The sequence below is a fragment of the Delphinapterus leucas genome, chromosome 19 (assembly GCF_059928025.1).
Source record: "Delphinapterus leucas isolate spDelLeu-1000000601 "Yukka" chromosome 19, BTC_Dleu_Yukka2, whole genome shotgun sequence".
NCBI lineage: Eukaryota > Metazoa > Chordata > Mammalia > Artiodactyla > Monodontidae > Delphinapterus > Delphinapterus leucas.
Genome location: NC_143147.1, coordinates 17985396 through 18007720, shown reverse-complemented (window position 1 = coordinate 18007720; position 22325 = coordinate 17985396). Strand labels below are relative to the sequence as shown.

General features: G+C 44.4%; 2 protein-coding genes across 3 annotated transcripts; one reads left to right on the top strand and one right to left on the bottom strand.

Moving 5' to 3' along the window:
* Positions 1–12593: 12593 nt before the first annotated feature.
* C19H17orf100 (chromosome 19 C17orf100 homolog) lies at positions 12594–14857 on the bottom strand. Its single transcript, XM_089900564.1, has one exon. It carries the CDS (start codon positions 12969–12971, stop codon positions 12594–12596), a length of 378 nt encoding a protein of 125 aa, XP_089756690.1. The 5' UTR covers positions 12972–14857.
* On the top strand, positions 13342–21704 carry MED31 (mediator complex subunit 31). Of its 2 annotated transcripts, XM_022596025.3 has the most exons (5): positions 13342–13456; positions 15911–15988; positions 16461–16557; positions 18387–18419; positions 21325–21704. In XM_022596025.3, the coding sequence occupies exons 1-5, from the start codon at positions 13429–13431 to the stop codon at positions 21515–21517; spliced, it is 429 nt and encodes a 142-aa protein (XP_022451733.1). In that variant the 5' UTR covers positions 13342–13428; the 3' UTR covers positions 21518–21704. The 2 variants fall into 2 exon arrangements, with proteins under 2 accessions (XP_022451733.1, XP_022451734.1); XM_022596026.3 differs by lacking the exon at positions 18387–18419 and having other exon boundaries at positions 13346–13456.
* Positions 21705–22325: the final 621 nt, after the last annotated feature.

The window sequence follows — 22325 nt, the reverse complement described above, 5'->3', positions numbered from 1 at the left end:
AGAAGCCACCGCAATGAGAAGCCTTCGCACTACAACGAAAAGCAGCCCCTGCTCGTTGCAACTAGAGAAAGCCTGCGTGCAGGCCCTGCTCGTTGCAACTAGAGAAAGCCCGCGTGCAGCAAGGAAGACCCAACACAGCCAAAAATTAATTAATTAATTAAAAAAAAGAGAAACAGCTGTTAAGAATATTAGATGAAAGGGTAGAAAACTTGATGTTTGAGTTCCTGTCTGGCTTTTAACAATCTCTTGGATTCTAATGTGCTAGGACCATCCATGGAGTCTGAGAGGTGACTGCAGGAGCCCAAACTCTCAAGGCCTGTCTGCCTCTGTGACAAGTGGCAGCAGGCAGGTCCGGAGCCTGGATTCAGCAACCCACCAATCACGGGGGTTCATCAAGGGCACCTGCACAGCTTCCCTTGAGGTCAGCTGCCTTTCTGAAATCTTCCCAAGTGCCCATGAACCTTCAAGGCCATTGGAAGTGGAGCAGTGTGCCAGCCCCCTGTCCCTGCCACACTATGGAGTGCTAGGGGCTCCCTATCCACTTGGGGCCAAGTGGGTTTTGTGCCTGAGAGGTGAGCTCTTTCTGCCACTTCAGGCAAGGGGCTCACAGGAGCAGGAAGGCAGGTCAAGCTGCTGTCACCGCTGTGGGCCCCTCTGCTGTCCACATGTCTGGACTCTGGGGGCCCCACTCACTGGCTCTGTCACACCACACATTCCCAACTGCCAGGACGTGCACGTCTGTTTGGCGAGTTGTCCTGAGGCTGGAGAGCCTGGAACACATCATTGGAGGAGATCGCTGAGGGACAGCCTGGTCATTACCAGCCGTTCCTCGGGAGGTCAGCCCAGATGAGCCCCCGCTGGAAGGAAGGGCTTTGTCTGAGTTCACTGGGGAGGGTGGGAGGCCTTAGAGGCCAGGGGCCAGTGTCCAGGTCCAGCCAGCAGCTTGTCAGGGCTCGTCTAGGACCGTCACAAATCAGCCACATGTCTGCCCAGTTAGAAACCAGAGAAAGACAGGATTCAGAGGCTGAAAGACCGAGACAGACAGGCTTAGAGAATGAGGCCGACACTCAGTCAGTGAGAGGCAGGGAGGTGGAGAGAGACAGACACACAGGGCCGGTGACGCAGCAGGAAGGCCATCGCAAGAGTGGACCAGTACCTACAACAGGCTCATCCTCAATGCAGTCAGGGAAACGCACACTGGAGTAGCAATGTGCCACCCCACACCTCCTAAATTAGCACACATTAAGGAAATGGTAACATCTCATGCTCCCGTGGCTGTGGAAAAAGCTGCTTAAACACAGTCAGTGGCCCCATAAATTAGCACAGCCTTTTAAGGAAGGAATTGGGCAATATGGCTCTAGAGCTATTTTAAACGTTCATCCCATTTCCCGTGGTAATTCCACTCCTGGGAATGGGTTGCAAGGAAATAATAAACAGAAAAATAACAGCTTTGTACATAAAAGATGATGACTGCAGTGCTATCCATATGTCCAACATGCTATAGTACGGCCGCTGTATTTTTGCAAATAGGGAATACGAAAACCATGGTATGTGCAAATAAACAAAAACAAAACTATCTGTACATAAAAAGTAATAATAACATAAAACAGCCACCTGGATGCTTGGGCGGCCCACCGTACCTGGTGAAAGGTGCTCCTTGACTCCTGACACACTCCTGTCTTCCCAAGGGACCTACCCTGTCGCTCCCTGTCTGGAGCTCTCCGACCGTGAAGCCTAATCCACAGACCTCAGACTGCTTGGGAGAGTCTCAGCTGAGGCTGCCCACCTGGCCAGCTCACTCTGGTGGCCCCAGGGAGTCTGGGTGATGCCCGCTGAGTCACTCCAAGGTTATGATCAAGAAGCCAAACCAGAACAGACATGGTAGAGGTGGATCTTCATTTAAGAAAAGGGATAAAGTGATTTTGCAGGCTCTGAAGTGCCTTGCTATTTGTAAGCACAGCAACCTGTTTAAGCAGCTGGAAGTCCGGACTCCCAGCAGAAGCATCACGGGGTGAAGGCAATTTATAACAGACTGAAGGCAAAGGGAGGGAGGGATCGTGGGGTCACCCCTCCTGGCCTGCCCCAACGGTAGGCACAGGTCTGATTCTGAACTTGAATCTTCCCGTTTACATCTTCCCCTAGCTCCTGGAGGCCATCTCAGAACCACTGGGCGGGATTTCAGTAAATCATGGGTGAATAAAAAGAAGGGGAAACGACCATGTAGTATATGAGTGAACGTCTGTCTTTATTCAAAGTCTGTATGGCTTTCCAAATGTGCCCTTAATTGTGCTCTAGAGAAGCTACACCCCCTGCTTACTGCCAGGGGATGCCTTGCCTTACAGGGGCTGAGAACATTCAGTGATCATGCCTGTGTCCAGACAAACCTAACCTTGTTCATTCGGTCTAGGCATAGCTACTGAACACACAGAGGCTTTGTGATAGTCCCTGTCCTTGATGTGCTTTCAATCTCATGGGAGACACAGGAGTAAACAATGAGGGGTAATTTAAAGAGCAATCACATGGGTGCCGTAAAAAGAGGGAGCTGCAGTGGGGAGGGACAACACTTAGGAAGTGGGCTCAGGGTGGGATGGAGGGGAGGTGGAAATGGAGCAGGGCCTTGAGGACAGGCAGGATTTTACCTGGCAGAAGGATCATCAGAGGGCCAAGGGTAAATGTGAGAGTTCACCTGGCCTCCCCCAGTTCCTCACCCTTGAACCTGCCAAAGACCTGGGCTCACCACCAGCCAATCCTGCCCAGACTGACAGACGGCAGTGGCAGTCTCAGTCTGAGTCCAAACTGCTGAGGGTCCTGAAATTCATCCTGACCATTCATTCATTCTCTCACTCATGTTTACCACAAACACTTATTACACACCTGATCTGTGCTAGGTGTCATTACAGGCTTTTGGGGATATAGTGACAAACAAGTCAGGGTCCTTGCCTTTCCAGTGGGGAACACAGACAGTAAACCGGCAACAAATAAAATAAATTCGCATTGTGGAAAGTGCTACGGAAAAATGTGAAATAAGGGTTGGGGGTATTTAATCAGTAAAATCAATATTTTATGTAATACCTAAATGATGTGAAGAGGCAAATCATTAAAAAATCTGGGGAAGAGCATTCTAGGCAGCATACATGGAAAGTGCAAAGGCCCTGAGGCAGGAATAAACTTGGCATATTTAAGGATTAACATGAAGGCAAATGAAGTGAAAAGGAATTGGGGGTAAGGGGAGTGATAGGGGGTGAGCTCAGAGAAGCAATGGGGAGCCCGGCCTGGTCATGATGCTGGTTCCTGGGAATCACAGCATCTCTTGCATCACAGCCAGGCTCCTGCCTTGAGTTAAAGAGGTCTCAGGGTTGGACGCAGGCCCTGCACACTAATGTGCTTGGCAGGGTGTTGGTACATGACACACCCTCATCCCGAAGTGCCCACGCGGTCACACAAGGACAGTGGATAAGCCACACCTGGTGTATCGTCCTCACAGAACACCAGGGCCTGCAGCTGCTTTGGCTTCACCTTCTCCCATTCCTCTGTTCCTCCTCTTGCTCCTTCAGGGAGTGGCGCTGGAGTTCCAGCGTAAGTTGGAAAGAGGTCACAGAAAGTGTGCTTTTAGGAGTGAGCACAAGCACAAAGCGGCCGTAGCACAGAGCGCCTAGAGGGACCTGGTGGCAGAGATGCCAGAGAACTGAAGGCCAGGCCAGGCGTAGCACAGGAGGTGCAGAAGCACTGAAAGTGTCTGAGGGAGAGGGGAACGAAGAGTGAAACGTGTTTCACAAAACATAATTTTGGTCGCATGCTGGAGATGGATCAGAAGAGAGAAAAGGAAAACCAGGCAGAGAGATGATGAAACTCTGAACTAAGGCAATGGCTGGTGTCAAGAGACAAAACAGACAGATCCACTGGACTGACTTGTATGAGGGTGTAATAGTGAGAAGTCAGAGGTAACAGATTTCTGCCCGGCAGCTGGGCAGATGACGTTATTCACCGAGGAAACGCAGGCAGAGGTGTGTGGGGATATGCCCGAAATTATGGGGTGGAGTTGGGACAGGAGGCAGATGGGCCAGTTTTGGACATTTTGAGTAGAAGATGAATCTAGGCCGTCAAGAGCAAGATGTCCAGGCCAGTTGCTCAGGAGAGACGTCTGGGTGGGAAGGCCGTCAGCTCTCAGGCAGCAGCTGGCACCATGAGTGCTGGGGTGAGGTATGCACAGTGAGAAAAGAAGGCTGAGGAAAGAACTCTGGGTTTCAGGGGCAGGGAGAGGACTCAGTGAAAGAAGACGGGGCCAGAGTGCAGCTCATGGAAGCCAATGGGGAAGAAAATTTCCAGAAGGGGATGGTCCTTGGGGTCAAATGCTACAGAAGGGTCAGGGAAGATGTGGACCAAAGAGGCCACTGGATATGACACTGGGAAGAGCAGGCAGAGACTTTGGGAAGGCTCTCTAGCCCTCTCTTAGAGCACAGCAAACGCTAGTGGCGAAGAGCACAGCAGAGGAGCCGGCCTGGGTTTGGGGCTTGGCTCCTTCTCCTCCTAGCTGGTAACCTGGGGTAAATCACTTAACCTTTCTATGCCCCAGTGTTCCGATCTACCGCATGCAGATGTGAGGAAAGCAGGAGTGCTTTGAACGGTGCCTGGGGGAGAGTGAGTGCTCAACGCGTGTTGGGTGCTCTCCAATAATCAAGGCGAAGGGAATGGGAAACATGAGAGTGTCCCCTTAAATCAGTGTGGGCACATAACATGAAGATACTGTGAATTTCCAAGATGAACACGGCTAGGGCCCCATCCTGAATCACAGGGCCTTAGTCTGAGAAACACTAGACACCGAAGCATCCCCAGGGTGTTTTGAAAGTCCAGAGACGAGAATGCAATCTGGGGATGGAAGACGGGAAGTGGCTGCGGCAGTGCCACCTGGAGTGTCCCGCTGCAGGGGAGGACCAGGGTGCTCGTGGAGCTCTGGTCGCTCTCAGTAGTGGTCACCCCTGAAGGCCAATGAGCTGGATTTTCTGTTAACAACTGTCACCTCAGGCCTGGCGTCAGGCCTCTGTGCCGCTTGGCATTCCCTTGAGGTTTCTGCTGGGCTAAGGATCAGCCTTTGCTGCCGTGCGGGGATTGCCTGACCTCTGCTGTCCACTGTCTGTCATGGCACAAACTCAAAGATGGCCACGGACTCACAGGATGCACTTTTCTCCAACTTGCTGGACAGTGACTCTCAATATTAACATATTTTACACTGTGACAATACAGAAAAGTTTCACAAAGAAATTCTTACCTTTACTATGTGTGAACACTCTGATATATTCTATATTTTTCTATTTTTATTTCATTAATAAGAAAAATGCTGATTACAATCCACTAAATTGATGTCACAGCCCCAGGCTTTCTCATGGAGTTCAAAAAACATTCCCTTAAGGAACTAAATTAGTGCCTCGTTTCCCAAACATCAGTCAGTGTATTCCATATTACTTTCAAACTTCTGGCCACACCCAAGGCCGATTGTTTATGGAATCTGATTATTTTTTCTTTAAATCAATTCATTTAAACATTTAAAAATGCCTACTATAGGGCTTCAATGGTGGCGCAGTGGTTGAGAATCTGCCTGCTAATGCAGGGGACACGGGTTTGAGCCCTGGTCTGGGAGGATCCCACATGCCGCGGAGCAACTGGACCCGTGAGCCACAACTTCTGAGCCTGAGTGTCTGGAGCCTGTGCTCCGCAACGAGAGAGGCCGCGATAGTGAGAGGCCCACGCACCGCGATGTGGAGTGGCCCCTGCTCGCCACAACTAGAGAAAGCCCTCGCACAAAAACGAAGACCCAACACAGCCAAAATAAATAAATTAATTAATAAACTCCTACCCCCAACATCTTCTTTAAAAAAAAAAAAAGCCTACTATAGCTGAAGTAAAATATAGGTGAAATAACAAGTTTGAGGGCTAGTTATATTTTTTAATCTAATACACACTGAAATAAATATTTAATTATCAAAATAAAAAATGTTTCCATACCTCCTAAAATCCTCTTGCACACCAGCAACGTTTGCATTCCTCACTTTGGGAATCACAGATCTAAAGATGAGTCCAAACATCTCATTTTCAGTGGGGGCAGTGAGGCCCAGAGGGGTGAATTGACTTATCCGAGGTCTAGTTTTTCAGTCAGTGGGAAGGTCAGTCTGGTCAAAGGAGGGAAGAAAGAAAATAAAGGAAACTTGAGATCTCTAGGCTGCCCCGGCCAAAGTCTTATCAGTCTTATCATTTTTGGAGAGAGGCCCTACCTTGTCATCTCACCAGAGTCCAGATATCAGTTTATAGTTACCTTGGCAGAGCCATTTTAAGACCTGGGTCTTAGATATTCTTATTTTTGGAGGTCCTGACCCGTATCCTATCACATATATTACAATGTGTGCACATTGGCACTTACTAATTTTAATTTTGCTATTTTCTTCTTCTTGTATTTTGAAGCCAATGAAGTTTTCAAGCTTCAACCATTGTGGCAGGCCCTTACAAAGTTCACAACCCGTAGGGTTAGAGCCTGCCACGCCTAATGGATGAAGTGGCTCTGGATGTGGTAAAGGAATCTGATCAACGGAGACACACTAAAGAGCAATTTATTTACTTTAGCCCTTCCTCCTGGTATATTTAAAGGGTAATGTGGACAGGCCACTGACAACTAAATGAATGAGTTTCCAGTGGCAAAATCTTTGCTATTCTGACAGAGCGGTTGGGGCAGTGCCACTGCAGGTAGGCTAAGTGCCATGTGACTGGCAAGATGTTCTCCTTCTGTGCCTCAGTTTCCTTATTAAGTAAAACAAACAGATTAGGCTACATTGATGATTTTCAAAATATATTTCAAAAATGAGGGCAAAATCAAGACTTTATTGGACATATAAAAACTGAAAGAATTCATCACCAGCAAACCTGCACTAGAAGCAATGATTAAGAAAGTCCTTTAAGCAGAAGGAACATGCTACCAGATGGAAATCTGGATCTATACAAAGGAGTGGAGAGCATCAAAACTGCTAACTATGTGAGCAGAGCTTTTAAAAGCTATCACTTAAAATTCTTTAAAAGACAATCAACTGAATATTTAAAATAGATAACCAACAAGGACCTACTGTAAAAAAATTTAAAAAAAAGACAATCGGGGCTTCCCTGGTGGCGCAGTGGTTGAGAGTCCGCCTGCCGATGCAGGGCACACGGGTTCGTGCCCCGGTCCGGGAGGATCCCACGTGCCGCGGAACGGCTGGGCCCGTGAGCCATGGCCGCTGAGCCTGCGCGTCCGGAGCCTGTGCTCCGCAACGGGAGAGGCCGCAACAGTGAGAGGCCCGCATACCGCAAAAAAAAAAAAAAGAAAAAAAAGAAAAAAAAGACAATCGACTGTTTAAAGCTAATATGCTAACAATTTTCTGTGGGATTTGTAACATGTATAAGTAAAATGTATGACAACAATAGCAAAAAAAGTCAAGAAAAACAGAAGTATACTCTTGTAAGATTCTTATACTATGGGTCAAGGAGTATAATATCATGTTAAGGTAGAATATGAAAAATCAAAAAATGTACATTAAACCCTCATGAAACTACTAAAATGAAAAAGAGTAAATATGCCAACAAAGGAGATGAAATGGAATAATTAAAAGTACTAAATTAGTCTTAAAAAAAAAAAAAGGAGAAAAGGCAACAAAGACCAGAGGGAATAAATATAAAACAAACAGCTAGATGGTAGATTTAAACCCAGCCAGGTCAGTAATTACAGAAAATATAAATTGTCTAAATATCCCAAGTAAAAGGCAGAAATTATTAGGATAAAAAAGAAAAACCAACCAAGATCCAACTATAATACTAACAACAAATCTACTTTAAATAAAGACACAAATAGGTTGGAAAAAGATGCACCATCTTAACAATAATCAAAAGAAAGCCAGAGCAGCTCTATCGATATCAGATAGATTTCAGAGCAAAGGGCATTACCAGAGGTCAGGTTATTTCATAATGATAAAGGGGCCAATTTATCAAGAAGCCATGATGATGCTAAATGTTTCTGCACTTAATAACAGAGCTTCAAAATAATAATGTTTTTGGAGTCTCACATGAATGAGAGTGTTCTGTAGAATTCAGTATAAATGTTACTTCTGTCTCTCTTCCTTTTCTATTTTTAGTATGATCCACTATGCTCATTGTAAATTAAATTTAAGGACACTAGACCTACCTTCATTTGGTTATCAAAAGAAACCATCCTAGGAGGCAGTCAAAAGTGGTTGCTAGCACCTCTGCTCCTGGCCAAATTACTTTTGGCTTCTATGGACTTCAGTTTTTCCATCTGTACCACGAAGATCAACCGTTCAGAAAAAAAGTCTTTAAACGGTGAACTGTTTCTCCAGCCTAACAGTTTGTGGAACCCCCTACAGGCTGGGTCAAGTACCAGCTATGGTGGGATGGGAGCAGCGGTAAGAATGGAGGAACAGGAATCCTGGGAGATCTAGATGGGCCCTTGACCCAAATATCTTGCTGGTTGGGCTCCTGATTCTTTCCATGGCTCATGTGATCTGGGGAAAGAGTGTTGTAGTAATAGAATTCTTTCAAGTATTTTCAACACAGCTGACAGAAAATACATATGCTGAACTTTGTAAGCTGCCTTCAGCTTATATATAAATGAATGGATTATGAGAATGACAGGTGCTGACAGGTACTTCGTTTTTCCAAACTAACCTGGTTGGCAACAACTGAAGGCAGGTCACGGCTACTACCTAGATCAGTAAGTCTAACGGATTAGTAGATGGAGCCATGCGACGCCTTCTTGGCTGGGAATAGAGGGACAGCACTGCTCTTCGTTCTTCATTGCACGCACGTTGGGCTAGCGATTGTATACCATGTCACAGATACAAAAGCACCCGCACTCCTTTGGAGCTTCCCAAGACAAAGTGGGAAGAATGATGACACACAGTATGGGTAGCACACACTTATCAATATGCAGCAGGTACCTTAAAAATCATGACAGATATAAGCTCCTTTAACATACAGGATCATTTTAAAGCTGTGGAATCTGATATACAGTACATATGACAAGTGTCTTGTCACATCCTTTTTTTTCATGTCTCTTGTCTTTTTTGACACTTTCTTGTTCTGTGTATATCTCTTTGGATTTCAGTTTGGAAATACGAGTAAATGAAACTGGGAGGAAGAAACCTAGGTAAAAACCCTTCTTATGAAACAAGTGTAACAACAAAAAGAAAGAGCTACCAGAAGCCTATATCCTTCCAAGAGAATCAATCATCTAGAAACCAAGTCTTTGGCTTTTTCACAGTAACCTTCCAACCATTTTTCCAGGTATGACTAAGAAGGGGGTTAGGAGCACTTAATGCAGAAAGGTCTAGAAGGATATACACCAAGTTGCTGACATGAATTATTTCCAGAGGATGGAAATGGAAAGGGACAAACTACTAAATTTTTCTTTACACATCTTGAATTATTTAATTTGTTACATTAAGCACCTATCGCTTTTTGTAATAAAAACAATAAGGAACATTGTTAAAGAAAAGTAACTACTTTGTTCACTTAAAAAAACACTTAAGAGAGTGTATATAATGCATGTGGTCTGTCACATTAAAAAGAATGAGTAAGCTCACCAAAGACTAAAATTCTGAAGTCTAATTGTTACTCTACAGCAGAAGTTTTATGAGGCAGAAGCATTACGGTAGCCTCTGGGGTTTTCTAACGTTCCCCTGGCCTGAGCCCCTATCCGCCAGGGAGGCCCAGTGCACTCCCCCGTAATAAAATGAGGTAACGTGGTAATGACTGAGCACAGTGCCTGCCAACAGAGAGTACTCTACCTCACAAGGAGGTCCCACAAAATCAAGGTCTTTACATCTTGCTAGATGGGACGGCCTTTCCTCCTGCGATAAATATCAAACATTGTTGAAAGCAGGGATGTAAGTTCTCCTCAAAAAGCCACATATCTCTCCCCTCTGACAGTTCCTGCCCTGACATTTGACAGAGACCACTACCTCTAAACCTTTTCCCATAGCAAATCTGTCATGAAGTGGGGTGCTTCCCCCAATGGACCATGCTCTAGCTTTCCAAACTGCTAGAATCTTCAGGGTTTTTCAATGTTGGTACTATTGGCACTTTGGGCCAAGTGATTCTTTGTCGTCGGGGATGGGGTGGCGGATGACCCTGCGCACTGTAGGATGTGTAGTGTCATCCCTGGTCTCCACCCACTAGATGCCAGTAGCATCCAACCCCCACAGTTGTGACAACAATGCCTCCAGACATTGCTAAGTGTCCCCTGCGGGGAAAACTGCCACCAGTTGAGAACCAGTGTTATATATCAGTTCAGTTGTTCAGCCATCCCACGAGAACCTGGGACACTGATATCCATGTAACAACACCCCCCACACACAAAACCCCCCAAAAAGTTGAACTTCTGAACCTTTAAGAACCCTCTTCCCAGAAGCAGTGTAATGTTGTCAGTGAAAGTCAAGCTTTCAGAAGCATTTGTCTCACATTTTAGTGCAAACTTTCTCCCTTATTGGTGGCTACCAAAGGGCTACAGGCAAGGACCAGTTAGGTAGGTCAAGCCAGACCCTGCGGGGGTGAGAGGGGGGGAAGAGGTGTTTAGCCAGCTGGTGTTCCCTGATGAACAGGAGTTCTAATCCATTCACGGGCATAAAATGAGCGAGACAGACTGGCAGGTGATTGTCACTCAGTTCCCTGGCTTTAAATACCTTCTATGGACTGATGACCCTACATTTTATATTTCCAATCCTCACCTTTCTCATGGCAGCCAGCCTCTTACAGTCAACTCCACTTGGGTATTTGATAGGCATCTGAAACTCAATACGGCCAAAATGGAACTGATTTTTCCTCCTAAACCGATCGTCCCCTAGTATTTCTCAGCCTAGTAAATGGCATCACCATACACCAAACTGCTCAAGCCAAAACTTAGAAGTCATCCTCGATTCTTCTATTCCTTTTTTTTTTTTTTTTTTGCGGCACGCGGGCCTCTCACTGTTGTGGCCTCTCCCGTTGCGGAGCTCCACTTCTGCCACCCTAGTATAAGCCACTATCATCTCTTACTGGACCACGTTATTAGCTTCCTAACTAGTTCCTGTTTCCTCTCTGGTCCCCTACACATCACGGTTTCTCAACCTCACACTATTGACATTTTGGACTAAGTGTGTTAGTCCAAACGTAGTTCCCTTTGCTTGGGGGAGGGGGGCTGTCTTGGGGACTGTAGGATGCCTAGCAGCATCCCTGGTCTCCACTCACTAGATACCAGTAGCAACTGCCCCCCCCCATCGTGACAAACAAAAGAAAATTCTCTAGACATTGCCAAATGTCTCTTGGGGGATAAAAATCACCCCTGAGAACCACTGTCCTACATCCTACACACAGGAACCAGGATATTTTTTAAATGCAAAATGCATCATGTCACTCCCCTGCTGAAAACCCTCCAGCGTCTTCCCACTGACCTTAGAATAAAACCCAAGCTCCTTATTGTGGCTTTCAAGACCCTCTATGAACTGGCCACTGCCTGCTTCTCTAACATCCTCTCTTCCATACAACACTCCCTCCCTAAGCTCCAGCCACACTGGTCTTTTTTCTGCTCCTTGAACAGTCCAAGCTTGCTCCCCTTCACCCCTTGGACTTGGCTGATTTCCTCTACCTAGAATGCACTCTCCCCAGACCTTTGCATGGCTCACTGTTCACTAAACAAGTCCCAGATCAAATGCTGCCTGACCATCCCATCTAAACAACCCCCTTACATTCTCTATCACATTACCTGTTTTATTTCCTTCATAGTGCTAATCACAATACAAAACTCTTGTTTTGTCATTTGTTGTCTGCCTTTTCACTAGAGTGTAAGCTCCCCAAGAGCCAGGACCCTATTCGCCTTGTTCACTGTTATAGCCCAAATGCTAAAATAACACCTGGTACAGAGTAGGTGCTCAATAAATATTCCTCCCCTGTACCTCCTCAAATCACAGGTCAGGTTTCCTTTCTAAGGTTATGCTTGACTGGTGATGTAGTTTCACTTTGAGCTACGTTTGGCCTATGTTAAAATGTGTGTGGCTCGGGCTACCATGCACAAGGGCCTGGCATAAAGAAAATAACAATTTTGAAACATAAACACAGGCCAACTAATTAATTAAGGAAAGTCTGCTCCTTGCCCCTCAGGTTTGCTGCAGGCATATAATCATTCCACTGGTCACGACTTCAGTTTGCTCCTTGTCCCTAAATTTGAAGCAGCAAAGGTCGTTCAGGGGCTAAGAATCCAAAACTCACCTGCCTCAGAGGTTCAAACAGCCTCTTTGTCCATCATCTCAATATATACAATATATACGGCCCGAAAACTTTTTGTGCTGCCTTCAAGTTAAAGCAGTTCACTGGGTCAAAGGCAGGAAAGGATGGTCCAGGGTGCAGCAGGGTCAATGAATGTTGGCTGAGTCCTGAAACCGCAGCTTGGCTCTTAAATTGATTTGTGGTCTGCTTCCAGGAAACCAAAGATGATCGGTCCACCTGGCAGCAGGCTGGCTGTGAACTGGAGGCAATTCTGCCCTGGCCAAGGGCCATGGCCCTCTCGTGGCCCCGAGGAAGGAAGCATTTCATCGGGCCTTTTGTACATTTTGGCGAGCGGCCGGCTGCTCCCGCCGCGGCGGGCTCTCCACGCGGTGCAGAGACGTCTCCACCCGCAGAGACAAGGCCCTGACGCGGCGGGAGGCCGTCTCCGTGCGCTGCGAGGCGGTTTCCACGTGCTGGTAGGACACCTCGAAGACGCGAGGGGCCCGTTTCCCAGAGGGGGAGACGGAGCACCCCTCGCTGCGGCACTGGGTAGTCTCCACCTGCCGGGAAGACCTCCGCACCTCACGGGAGGTCGTCTCCACGCGGTGGGACGACGTCTCCACGCGGACCGTTGCCGTCTCCTCGGAGCGGGTGGCCTCAGCCCGGGGCGGAGAGGGCTTTCCCCCAAGCGGTGAGGCCATCTTACAGGGGTAACGGAACCAAGCAGGCCTCGCGAGGCCCCACTGCCCCACGCTCCTCGACGGGTTACGTCAGACGGTGAGGAGTGACATCACATGGCACTGTGACGCAGGCACAGCGGTAGCCGAGGATCCCATGACACAGCCACGTGCAGGAACAGTGGTCCTGGCGGGGGCTGGTGACGGCCCCTCTGAAACCCTGGGTTAGGCCCCGCGCTAGGTCAGCCCCCGCATCGCCCCCTAGCTTGTCAGGAGCCCGCGCGGGCGGAGGCGGGAACGGGCCGAGCCGGGGCGGGCCTGGGATGAGAGGAGCCGCCCGCCCCCGCGCGAGGCTCTGCCCGCCCCCCGCATCCCACACTGCACCGCGGCAGGAAGGGGGAGCCGCGGCTTCCGGCACCTCCCCCGCCACTCCCGGCGTTCACGGTGTCGGGCTGCTGGCTGCTTAGCTCCTTTGCTGGTGATGGCAGCAGCTGTCGCTATGGAGACAGGTGAGTGGCGGTCCGAGCCGTGCGTTTTGGCAAGTAGAACTATCCTGGGCCCAGACACCTGCTCCCGCTTCCCCAGGTTCTCCTTCCAGGCCTAACTCCCCGCAAGGTGATTGTTCGGACCGGGAGGGGCGAGGGCTCTTCTAGCGTCTGCAAGGGCGACGGTAGTTTGGCCTTTTCAGAGTTTGTTTTGTTGGTGTATCCTTTCTCCTCACTTGTTATTCAGACACCGACCCCGGCGAGGGGTCGGCTTCCGGCGAGGCTAAAGGAGAGATTTTGGATCATAAACCGCTTCCTCGATTTGTTTTCTGCGTCTTAAATGAGCTTGCATAAGTTTAAAACATCGTCGACAAACTCGTGTATTATTTTGCAACTGACGCGTCTCACCGAAGCAAGCGTTCCCTGATCTTGCGTTCTCACCATGGTCTCTTTCAGCTTGCATTCTGAACTTTTCTTGATAGGTTTAGCGTTTGCTTTGTTTTTGCTTAGCTTAATCACTTAACAACTTGTAACACATTAAAATAAGGCAAGGCACAGTTACCGCAACTTACCACAACAGTGGTCAATGTTAAAATGTTAAAATCTCAACATAGTGGCTCACTAGTGATAAATGTTCTGCCCCGTGTGTGATCCTGTTTTCTTTGATAACTTGTCTTTAACATTAGAGAATTCATTCATTCCTGATTAAACATTCGTTTTAATCAGGGCTTTGCTTTCCTTACACTTCTAAGGAAGGTTTTTCTCCTCCCTCGCCCGGTTTAGGAAAACCTTCACATGCCCTTCTTTTTTTTTTTTCTTTTTTTTCTTTTTTTAAACATCTTTATTGGGGTATAATTGCTTTACAATGGTGTGTTAGTTTCTGCTTTATAACAAAGTGAATCAGTTATACATATACATATGTTCCCATATGTCTTCCCTCTTGCGTCTCCCTCCCTCCCACTCTCCCTATCCCACCCCTCCAGGCTGTCACAAAGCACCGAGCTAATATCCCTGTGCCTTGCGGCTGCTTCCCCCTAGCTATCTACCTTACTACGTTTGTTAGTGTGTATATGTCCATGACTCTCTCTCGCCCTGTCAAAGCTCACCCTTCCCCCTCCCCATATCCTCAAGTCCGTTCTCCAGTAGGTCTGCGTCTTTATTCCTGTCTTACCCCTAGGCTCTTCATGACATTTTTTTTCCCCTTAAATTCCATATATATGTGTTAGCATACGGTATTTGTCTTTTTCTTAATGACTTCACTCTGTATGACAGACTCTAGGTCTATCCATCTCATTACAAATAGCTCAATTTCATTTCTTTTTAAGGCTGAGTAATATTCCATTGTATATATGTGCCACATCTTCTTTATCCATTCATCCGATGATGGGCGCTTAGGTTGTTTCCATCTCCGGGCTATTGTAAATAGAGCTGCAATGAACATTTTGGTACATGACTCTTTTTGAATTATGGTTTTCTCAGGGTATATGCCCAGTAGTGGGATTGCTGGGTCATATGGTAGTTCTATTTGTAGTTTTTTAAGGAACCTCCATACTGTTCTCCATAGTGGCTAAACCAATTCACATTCCCACCAGCAGTGCAAGAGTGTTCCCTTTTCTCCACACCCTCTCCAGCATTTATTGTTTCTAGATTTTTTGATGATGGCCATTCTGACGGGTGTGAGATGATATCTCATTGTAGTTTTGATTTGCATTTCTCTAATGATTAATGATGTTGAGCATTCTTTCATGTGTTTGTTGGCATTCTGTATATCTTCTTTGGAGAAATGTCTATTTAGGTCTTCTGCCCATTTTTGGATTGGGTTGTTTGTTTTTTTGTTATTGAGCTGCATGAGCTGCTTGTAAATTTTGGAGATTAATCCTTTGTCATTTGCTTCATTTGCAAATATTTTCTCCCATCCTGAGGGTTGTCTTTTGGTCTTGATTATGGTTTCCTTTGCTGTGCAAAAGCTTTGAAGTTTCATTAGGTCCCATTTGTTTATTTTTGTTTTTATTTCCATTACTCTAGGAGGTGGGTCAGAAAGGATCTTGCTGTGATTTATGTCATAGAGTGTTCTGCCTATGTTTTCCTCTAAGAGTTTGATAGTTTCTGGCCTTATATTTAGGTCTTTAATCCATTTTGAGCTTATTTTTGTGTATGGTGTTAGGGAGTGATCTAATCTCATACTTTTACATGTACCTGTCCAGTTTTCCCAGCACCATTTATTGAAGAGGCTGTCCTTTCTCCACTGTACATTCCTGCCACCTTTATCAAAGATAAGGTGTCCATATGTGCGTGGGTTTATCTCTGGGCTTTCTATCTTGTTCCATTGATCTATCTTTCTGTTTTTCACATGCCCTTCTTTATGTAGAAACGTATCTCATCATTAGTCAGGTTTCTTTACTGCTGTTTTCTTTCTACAAATCAGTATTGTATATGGTGACGTTTATTTTGGATGATTTTTGCTATCTTCTCTCCTAGATGATGCTGGAAATCGACTTCGGTTTCAGTTGGAGTTGGAATTTGTGCAGTGTTTAGCCAACCCAAATTACCTTAATTGTAAGTTGCTGAACACCTCATTGAATTGAGTAGCTATTTATAATTTCTGATAGAAGAGTTCCAATTCATAGTTGGCCCTTTGTATCCTCGGATTCAACTGCAGTTGGTTGAATCTTCCCATACGGAGGATGACAATACTGTCATTGTCATTGCGCTATGTTATTTTATGTGAGACTTGAGCATCTGTGGGTTTTGGTGTCTGTGGGGTCTCTTAGAACCAGTCCCCTGTGGATTTGAGGGATGACTTTAGTATCTGCTTTTGTACATTCTCAATTGAACAGAATTATTGCTACACTTATATTGGTATATATATAATTGAGCAAACTGGGACTTCTGTTGTGAATTCAATGAGTGTCGTTGGTGGGGATGTTATGTAAGTAAATTCTTTACTTGTATGTTAGGAGTCACAAATCAGTAGTCCAAGGATTGATTTGCTCTACAGGTGTATTTTTTTTTTTTTTATGCCTTTCAGTTCTTGCCCAAAGAGGTTACTTCAAAGACAAAGCTTTTGTTAATTATCTTAAGTACTTGCTTTACTGGAAAGAACCAGAATATGCCAAGTATCTAAAGTAAGTTTAATTTTTATAGTCCTAAATATGTGTGTACTTTATTATACTCCAAAGCACTGATATTTAATAGACTTCTTAGTTTCACATTGGAAAAAATACAGTTTGAATCTCTGCACTTCTTTTAGTTGTCTCCATTTTAATATGAGACACACTGATCTCTAACTTAACTTGGATTATTTCAGTGATATACTCACCAGTATCCCTGCTTTCTCCCCGCCATCCCCCGCCCCCAAGCCAAACAAAGAACCATTTTCTACACAGAAGCCGACTTGGTATCTTAAAAATAGAAATCACAACATTCCATTAGAACTCTTCAGTTGCTTCTCATTGCATGCAGAGGAAAATCTAGTCTCTTTTCTCGAGCTAAAGACCTGTATGATCTGGCCCTGTCTTGTCTGACCTTACCTTGTACCACTCACTCCATCTCACCGGGTTTCTGACCCAAAGGAACCCACAGTCTATATATGCAATGACATAGCCATAGCCTGAACATGAAAGACCATAGAAGGGGGTACTTGTAAGGAAGGTTTTCTGGAGGAGGTAGCCTTACCTGAGTCTTAGTAGCTGCTTATTTTATTTTATATATTTTACATAATAAATATATGTATTATTCAAGTTGTGCAATAGATGCTTTCTTTTTAAGGCTTATGAATTGCAAGGAGCATACTATAATCATGAACTTATTCCTTTTTTTTTTCTGCTAATTTGCAGTAGTGCTATAGCTTACTTTTTTTTTTTTTTTAATATTTATTGATTCATTTGGCTGCACCAGGTCTTAGTTGTGGCATGCGGGATCTAGTTCTCTGACCAAGGATCGAACCCTGCATTGGGAGCGTGGAGTCTTAACCACTGGACTGCCAGGGAAGTCCCCGAACTTATTCCTTTTTAATGGTAAAAAAGAAACCGTGAATTCCCACCTGTGCTTTGTCTTAACTAGGTAGTCAAAAAGCAATGGTGAAACTTTTAGTCTTTTTTTTTCCTAAACAAACACAAGTTTGAGAGGAAAACGTTTCAAACTTGTACTCCCACTTTTCTGATCTGTGTCTCATAACAAGGAGGATGTATGAAGCCCACATCCTCCTGTAGCTTGCAGGACCCTTGGCACCCTTACTGGCCCTTTATAAAGAACAATTATTCATTTAATAATCCAGAGAAAAGACTTTTTTTTTATTAGATTGCAACATGTTATATGTATGTAGACTTAGAGACTCAGTGTTGGACACTGAGCCCTAGACACCATCAAGTTCAGTTTCACCCACAACATTGCTGAGATGGTCATCTACATGCTGGCTGGAGGTTTCCAGTGAGCCCATACTACTCCATTCAGGGGCAACCAATTCCATTGTTAGCTAGATGCTAGAAAGTTCTTCCTTGTATAATAATATGATATACCTCCATGTAACTTCAACCCATGTTGAGTTTTATCCCTGAATTAATCCAGAACCAATCTATGCCCTCTTGAGGAACAGCCATTCAGATATTTAAATTCAAGAGAGGTTGCAAATTAACCCCCATTTCATTTCTGCACAAGGTTTTCATTTAATAGTTGCCGACATTTGAAGATTAGAAAGTTTCATATTTTAATCCAGATTTCTAGCTACTCTCTAAAATTCTGGAGGATCTGGTAACCCCAGGTCTTTGTTCTCCCAGGTCAGCCACTGGCCAGAGCAGAGGAGCAGTTGCCTCTTCTAGACAGTTTCCACCATTTCACTAATAGCCACGACTTGCAACTATAATTTATCTCTTACACCTTTTTTTCTCACCTACCTTCAGCCATTTCTCATGTGCCTACCTTTGGATATTTTGCACTTATGCCTTATGTTTTTCAGCCAAGAGCTAAACACAGGCCTTCAGATGTCAAGGTACAGTGGACCAAATAGCTTTTTATTCTTCATATGGACATTATACTTCTATTTGTTCAGCTTAAGTTTACATTACCTTTTGCGGGGGCAGGGAATGAGGGGGCAAGGATTCATATTGTTGACTTGCTGGGAGCTTTATGTCAACTAAAATCTTTCAGTTCTTATTCTCATCAATGCTGTTAGTTTAGTTCTCCATTTATTTCTTATTTATTTTTAAAAAATCTAATTGCAGAACTTTCCTTTTGTACCTCTTCTATTTCATCTTGTTGGTTAATGCTATAATTGTAGCCTATTAACATATTTATAATTCCTTATTTTGTCATGTAATGTATTCTGAGCATTGACTCTACAAGTCTGATAAATGATCACTGTGTGTCTAAGTGCCAGTTACTAAATGCTACTTGAGGACCATTCTCTTGGTCGTCACATTAACTTATTTTACAGTTGAAGAAACTAAACCTTAAGGGAGTTTAAGTACCTTGTTTGAGGCCACTCAGCTGGAGAATGGCTGAGCTCGTTTCAAACCTAGGTCTTTTTAACTACCAACAATGTCCTCATGAAAAGGAAATAGCCAGGGTAGGTGTGAGTAGGGCTTTCCAGGCTTAGCTGCTGACAGTTACAAGCAACTGTGAATCTTTGGAGTATAGGAAGCAAATCTGTAATAAGGACAACATGGTGTAGGGCCCTGCTACTCAATGTGGTTCTCAGACCAGCAACATTGGTATCACTTGGGAGCTTGTTAGGAATGCAGTCCTCAGGCTCCACCCCAGACTTCCTGAATCAGAGTCTGCATTTTAAGAAGTGATTCACGTGGGCTTCCCTGGTGGCGCAGTGGTTGCGAGTCTGCCTGCCGATGTAGGGGGTGCGGGTTCGTGCCCCGGTCCATAGAGGATCCCACATGCCACGGAACAGCTGGGCCCATGAGCCATGGCCGCTGAGGCTGCGTGTCCGGAGCCTGTGCGCCGCAATGGGCGAGGCCACAACAGTGAGAGGCCCGCGAACCCCCCCCTCAAAAAAAAGTGATTCATGTGTGCATTAAAATTTGAGAAGCACTGCTGTAGTGTACTGTCCCCAAACTTTAGTCATTTGAATACCACTTGTACAATTTTGGCTCTATCTGTGTACTCCCTATAAGACTCACTGTTTTTTAATTGACTCATTTAAATTTTATGTCTTTTCTATTTGAAATAATTTTACTTAAAAACAAATGGAAAAACAGTAAGAAGAATTCCTGTATATTCTTCCCCCAGATATTCTAAGTGCAAACTTCTTACATAATCATAGTACAGTGATCAGAATCAGAACATTAACATTGATGTATCATCTGATCTTGTTATCTAACCAGCAGACCTCACTCACATTTTGCCAGCTGTCTCACTAATGTCCTGTGTCTGGGGCAGTGTCCAGTCTAGGCTCAGATGCTGCATTTTGTTGTCATGTCTTAGTCTCCATTAATCTGAGTTCATCAGTCTTCTTTTTTTTTCCCCCCATAAGTGTGACACGGAAGTGATGTTACATCCTTCTTGGTATATCAGGAGTCATAGGATGTCAATTTGTCCCTCTACTGGTGATATTAATTTTGGTCACTTGGTTGAGGTGGTGGCTGCCAGTTTTCTCTGTATCAAGTTACTATTTTTCCTTTTGTATTTAATACATATTTTGTGAGGGAATACTTTGAGACTATGTAAATATCTTGTTTCATATTTCATTCTTTTACCTAACTTTAGCATCTAAGGAAGATACTTGCTTGAAACAATTTTTACTGTGGAGATTTTCTAATTCCATCATTCTTTATTCATTTATTAGTTGGTATTCAGTTGTAAGGAAGGAACATTTCCTTGTTCCTGATTTATTTATTCATTTAAAAAAGTTACATCAATATGGACTCTTGGATTCTTTATCTTGTGGGTTATAACTATGTATCTTCTTGATCCCAGATATAGCCAGTGGGAGCCCCTTCACATTGGCTCCTCAGTACTTTTGACGTATCCCTATAATTTTCTGAGCATTTTTCTTTCTGGCACTACATAATATTCCAGGCTCATCTTGTACTTTCCCTCTGTTAGCCTTAGAATCAGCCATGTCTCCAACCAACCTTGGATAATTCTATATAAAACCCATGATCTGGGCACTCAGTGTGCTCATTGGTGTCACTGCTTGTAGGCCCTCTCAACACACAAAGCTAGAAATTGTGTGTGTGTATATAAATATCTATTTCTATATCTGTGTGTGTGTGTGTGTATATATATATGTATATATATATATATTAAAAGCCATGAGTTCATACTGATGTTTTCAATTCCAACTCAGTAACAAGATTCATTCTAGCCTTCCCCTTCCTTATCTGAAACTCTTTTTCTGAGAGCCAGAAATTTGGCTTTCTATATACAGCATATTTACTTACGTATTTGCTCAACCTTAGAGTATATGTACTTAATTTCAGAATTGTTATATCCCTATGGAAAACTAGAATACAATATTTGTGCTTAGTTCTTTCTGAGATTGACTCAGTTTTAAAATAAAAGTTGTCTTATTGTTTATGGAAAACCAGTAGGTATTAATTAAACACATAATTAATTTCTAAAATAAAAAGTGTTCGTGTTCCTCACCTTGGAAACCACCAGAAGAGAATAGCATGATTTGTCCCCCAATGTTGACTCCGTTTACCAGTTACTGTGTGGTCTTAGGCAAGTTATTTAATCTTTCTGAACTTAAGTTTTCTCACTTTTGAAAATTTTGCTGACTTTTGATGCATAAGCAGGAAAAAAAAGAACTGTACTACCAAAGTATACTAAATTAATGTTACAGAAATGGTAGGCTGCAAGATCGTGTTTAGGTGAGTAACTGAACTAGAGCGTGGTATTATTACGTTATGTCGCTCATTAACTTATAAACTTAACTCCAGGTACCCTCAGTGTTTACACATGTTAGAACTGCTCCAATACGAACACTTCCGTAAGGAGCTGGTGAATGCTCAGTGTGCGAAATTTATTGATGAGCAGCAAATTCTGCACTGGCAGCACTATTCTCGGAAGCGGATGCGCCTTCAGCAAGCCCTGGCGGAGCAGCAACAGCAAAATAACACAGCGGGAAAATGAACAGTTGGATCCAGACCAGGCTCTTAAGACATGTATATATTGCTTTTGTACAGTGAAGACAAAAAAAGACTCTTCCTATGTACCTTTACTGTGGTTAGCACCTAAAACCGTTAGTGTGCTATTTAATTGAACTAACTTTTTCTTGTTAATAGATTATTTCTGTTAAACCAGAATTGTTTTACTTTGATTTCCCTGTGGCTTTGTAAGCTTTTATTAGTATTTAACACAGTCAGCTGAGTAAGAATAGAAATGTTAGGTGTTTCAGACCAATTTAAGGCAGCAGGGGGCGAGGTAAGGGGAGGGCCACTGAATATCCCAAACTCTAAGCCGAGCTTTGTTTTCATGTACAGTGGGGCCTGGGACAAGTCTGTCTCCTGGAACCTTGCTGTCCCTCAGATCAGCTATCCTGCCCTTCATCTACAGAGTGAGAGGTGTGCAGTAAGTGACCTCTTTACGTCAGGCAGCAGGAACCGCATAAAGGTTCTTAAATTCTGCAGGGCAGGAGACATACCTGTATCGCCAGTTGCTTTGCAAGAGAGCTTTAAGGAAGAATCATTGGTATGTCACTGACCTGGTAATGGCAGGGAGAAGATTGGTGGTTAACTACTAATTGGACTCTTGGCCTTAAGACTAGAACAAAGGTGAGGAGCCTCAAATATTTGTGCTCATTTGGGAAAGCCGACCTTTATTTGGCAGATACCACAAACCAGGCACAATGTTAAGTGCTTAGTTGCATTATCCTTGGAACGATCCATGTTCATAAAGGAGGAAACTGAGGTTTAGACAGGTTAATGGTTACACAGCTAGT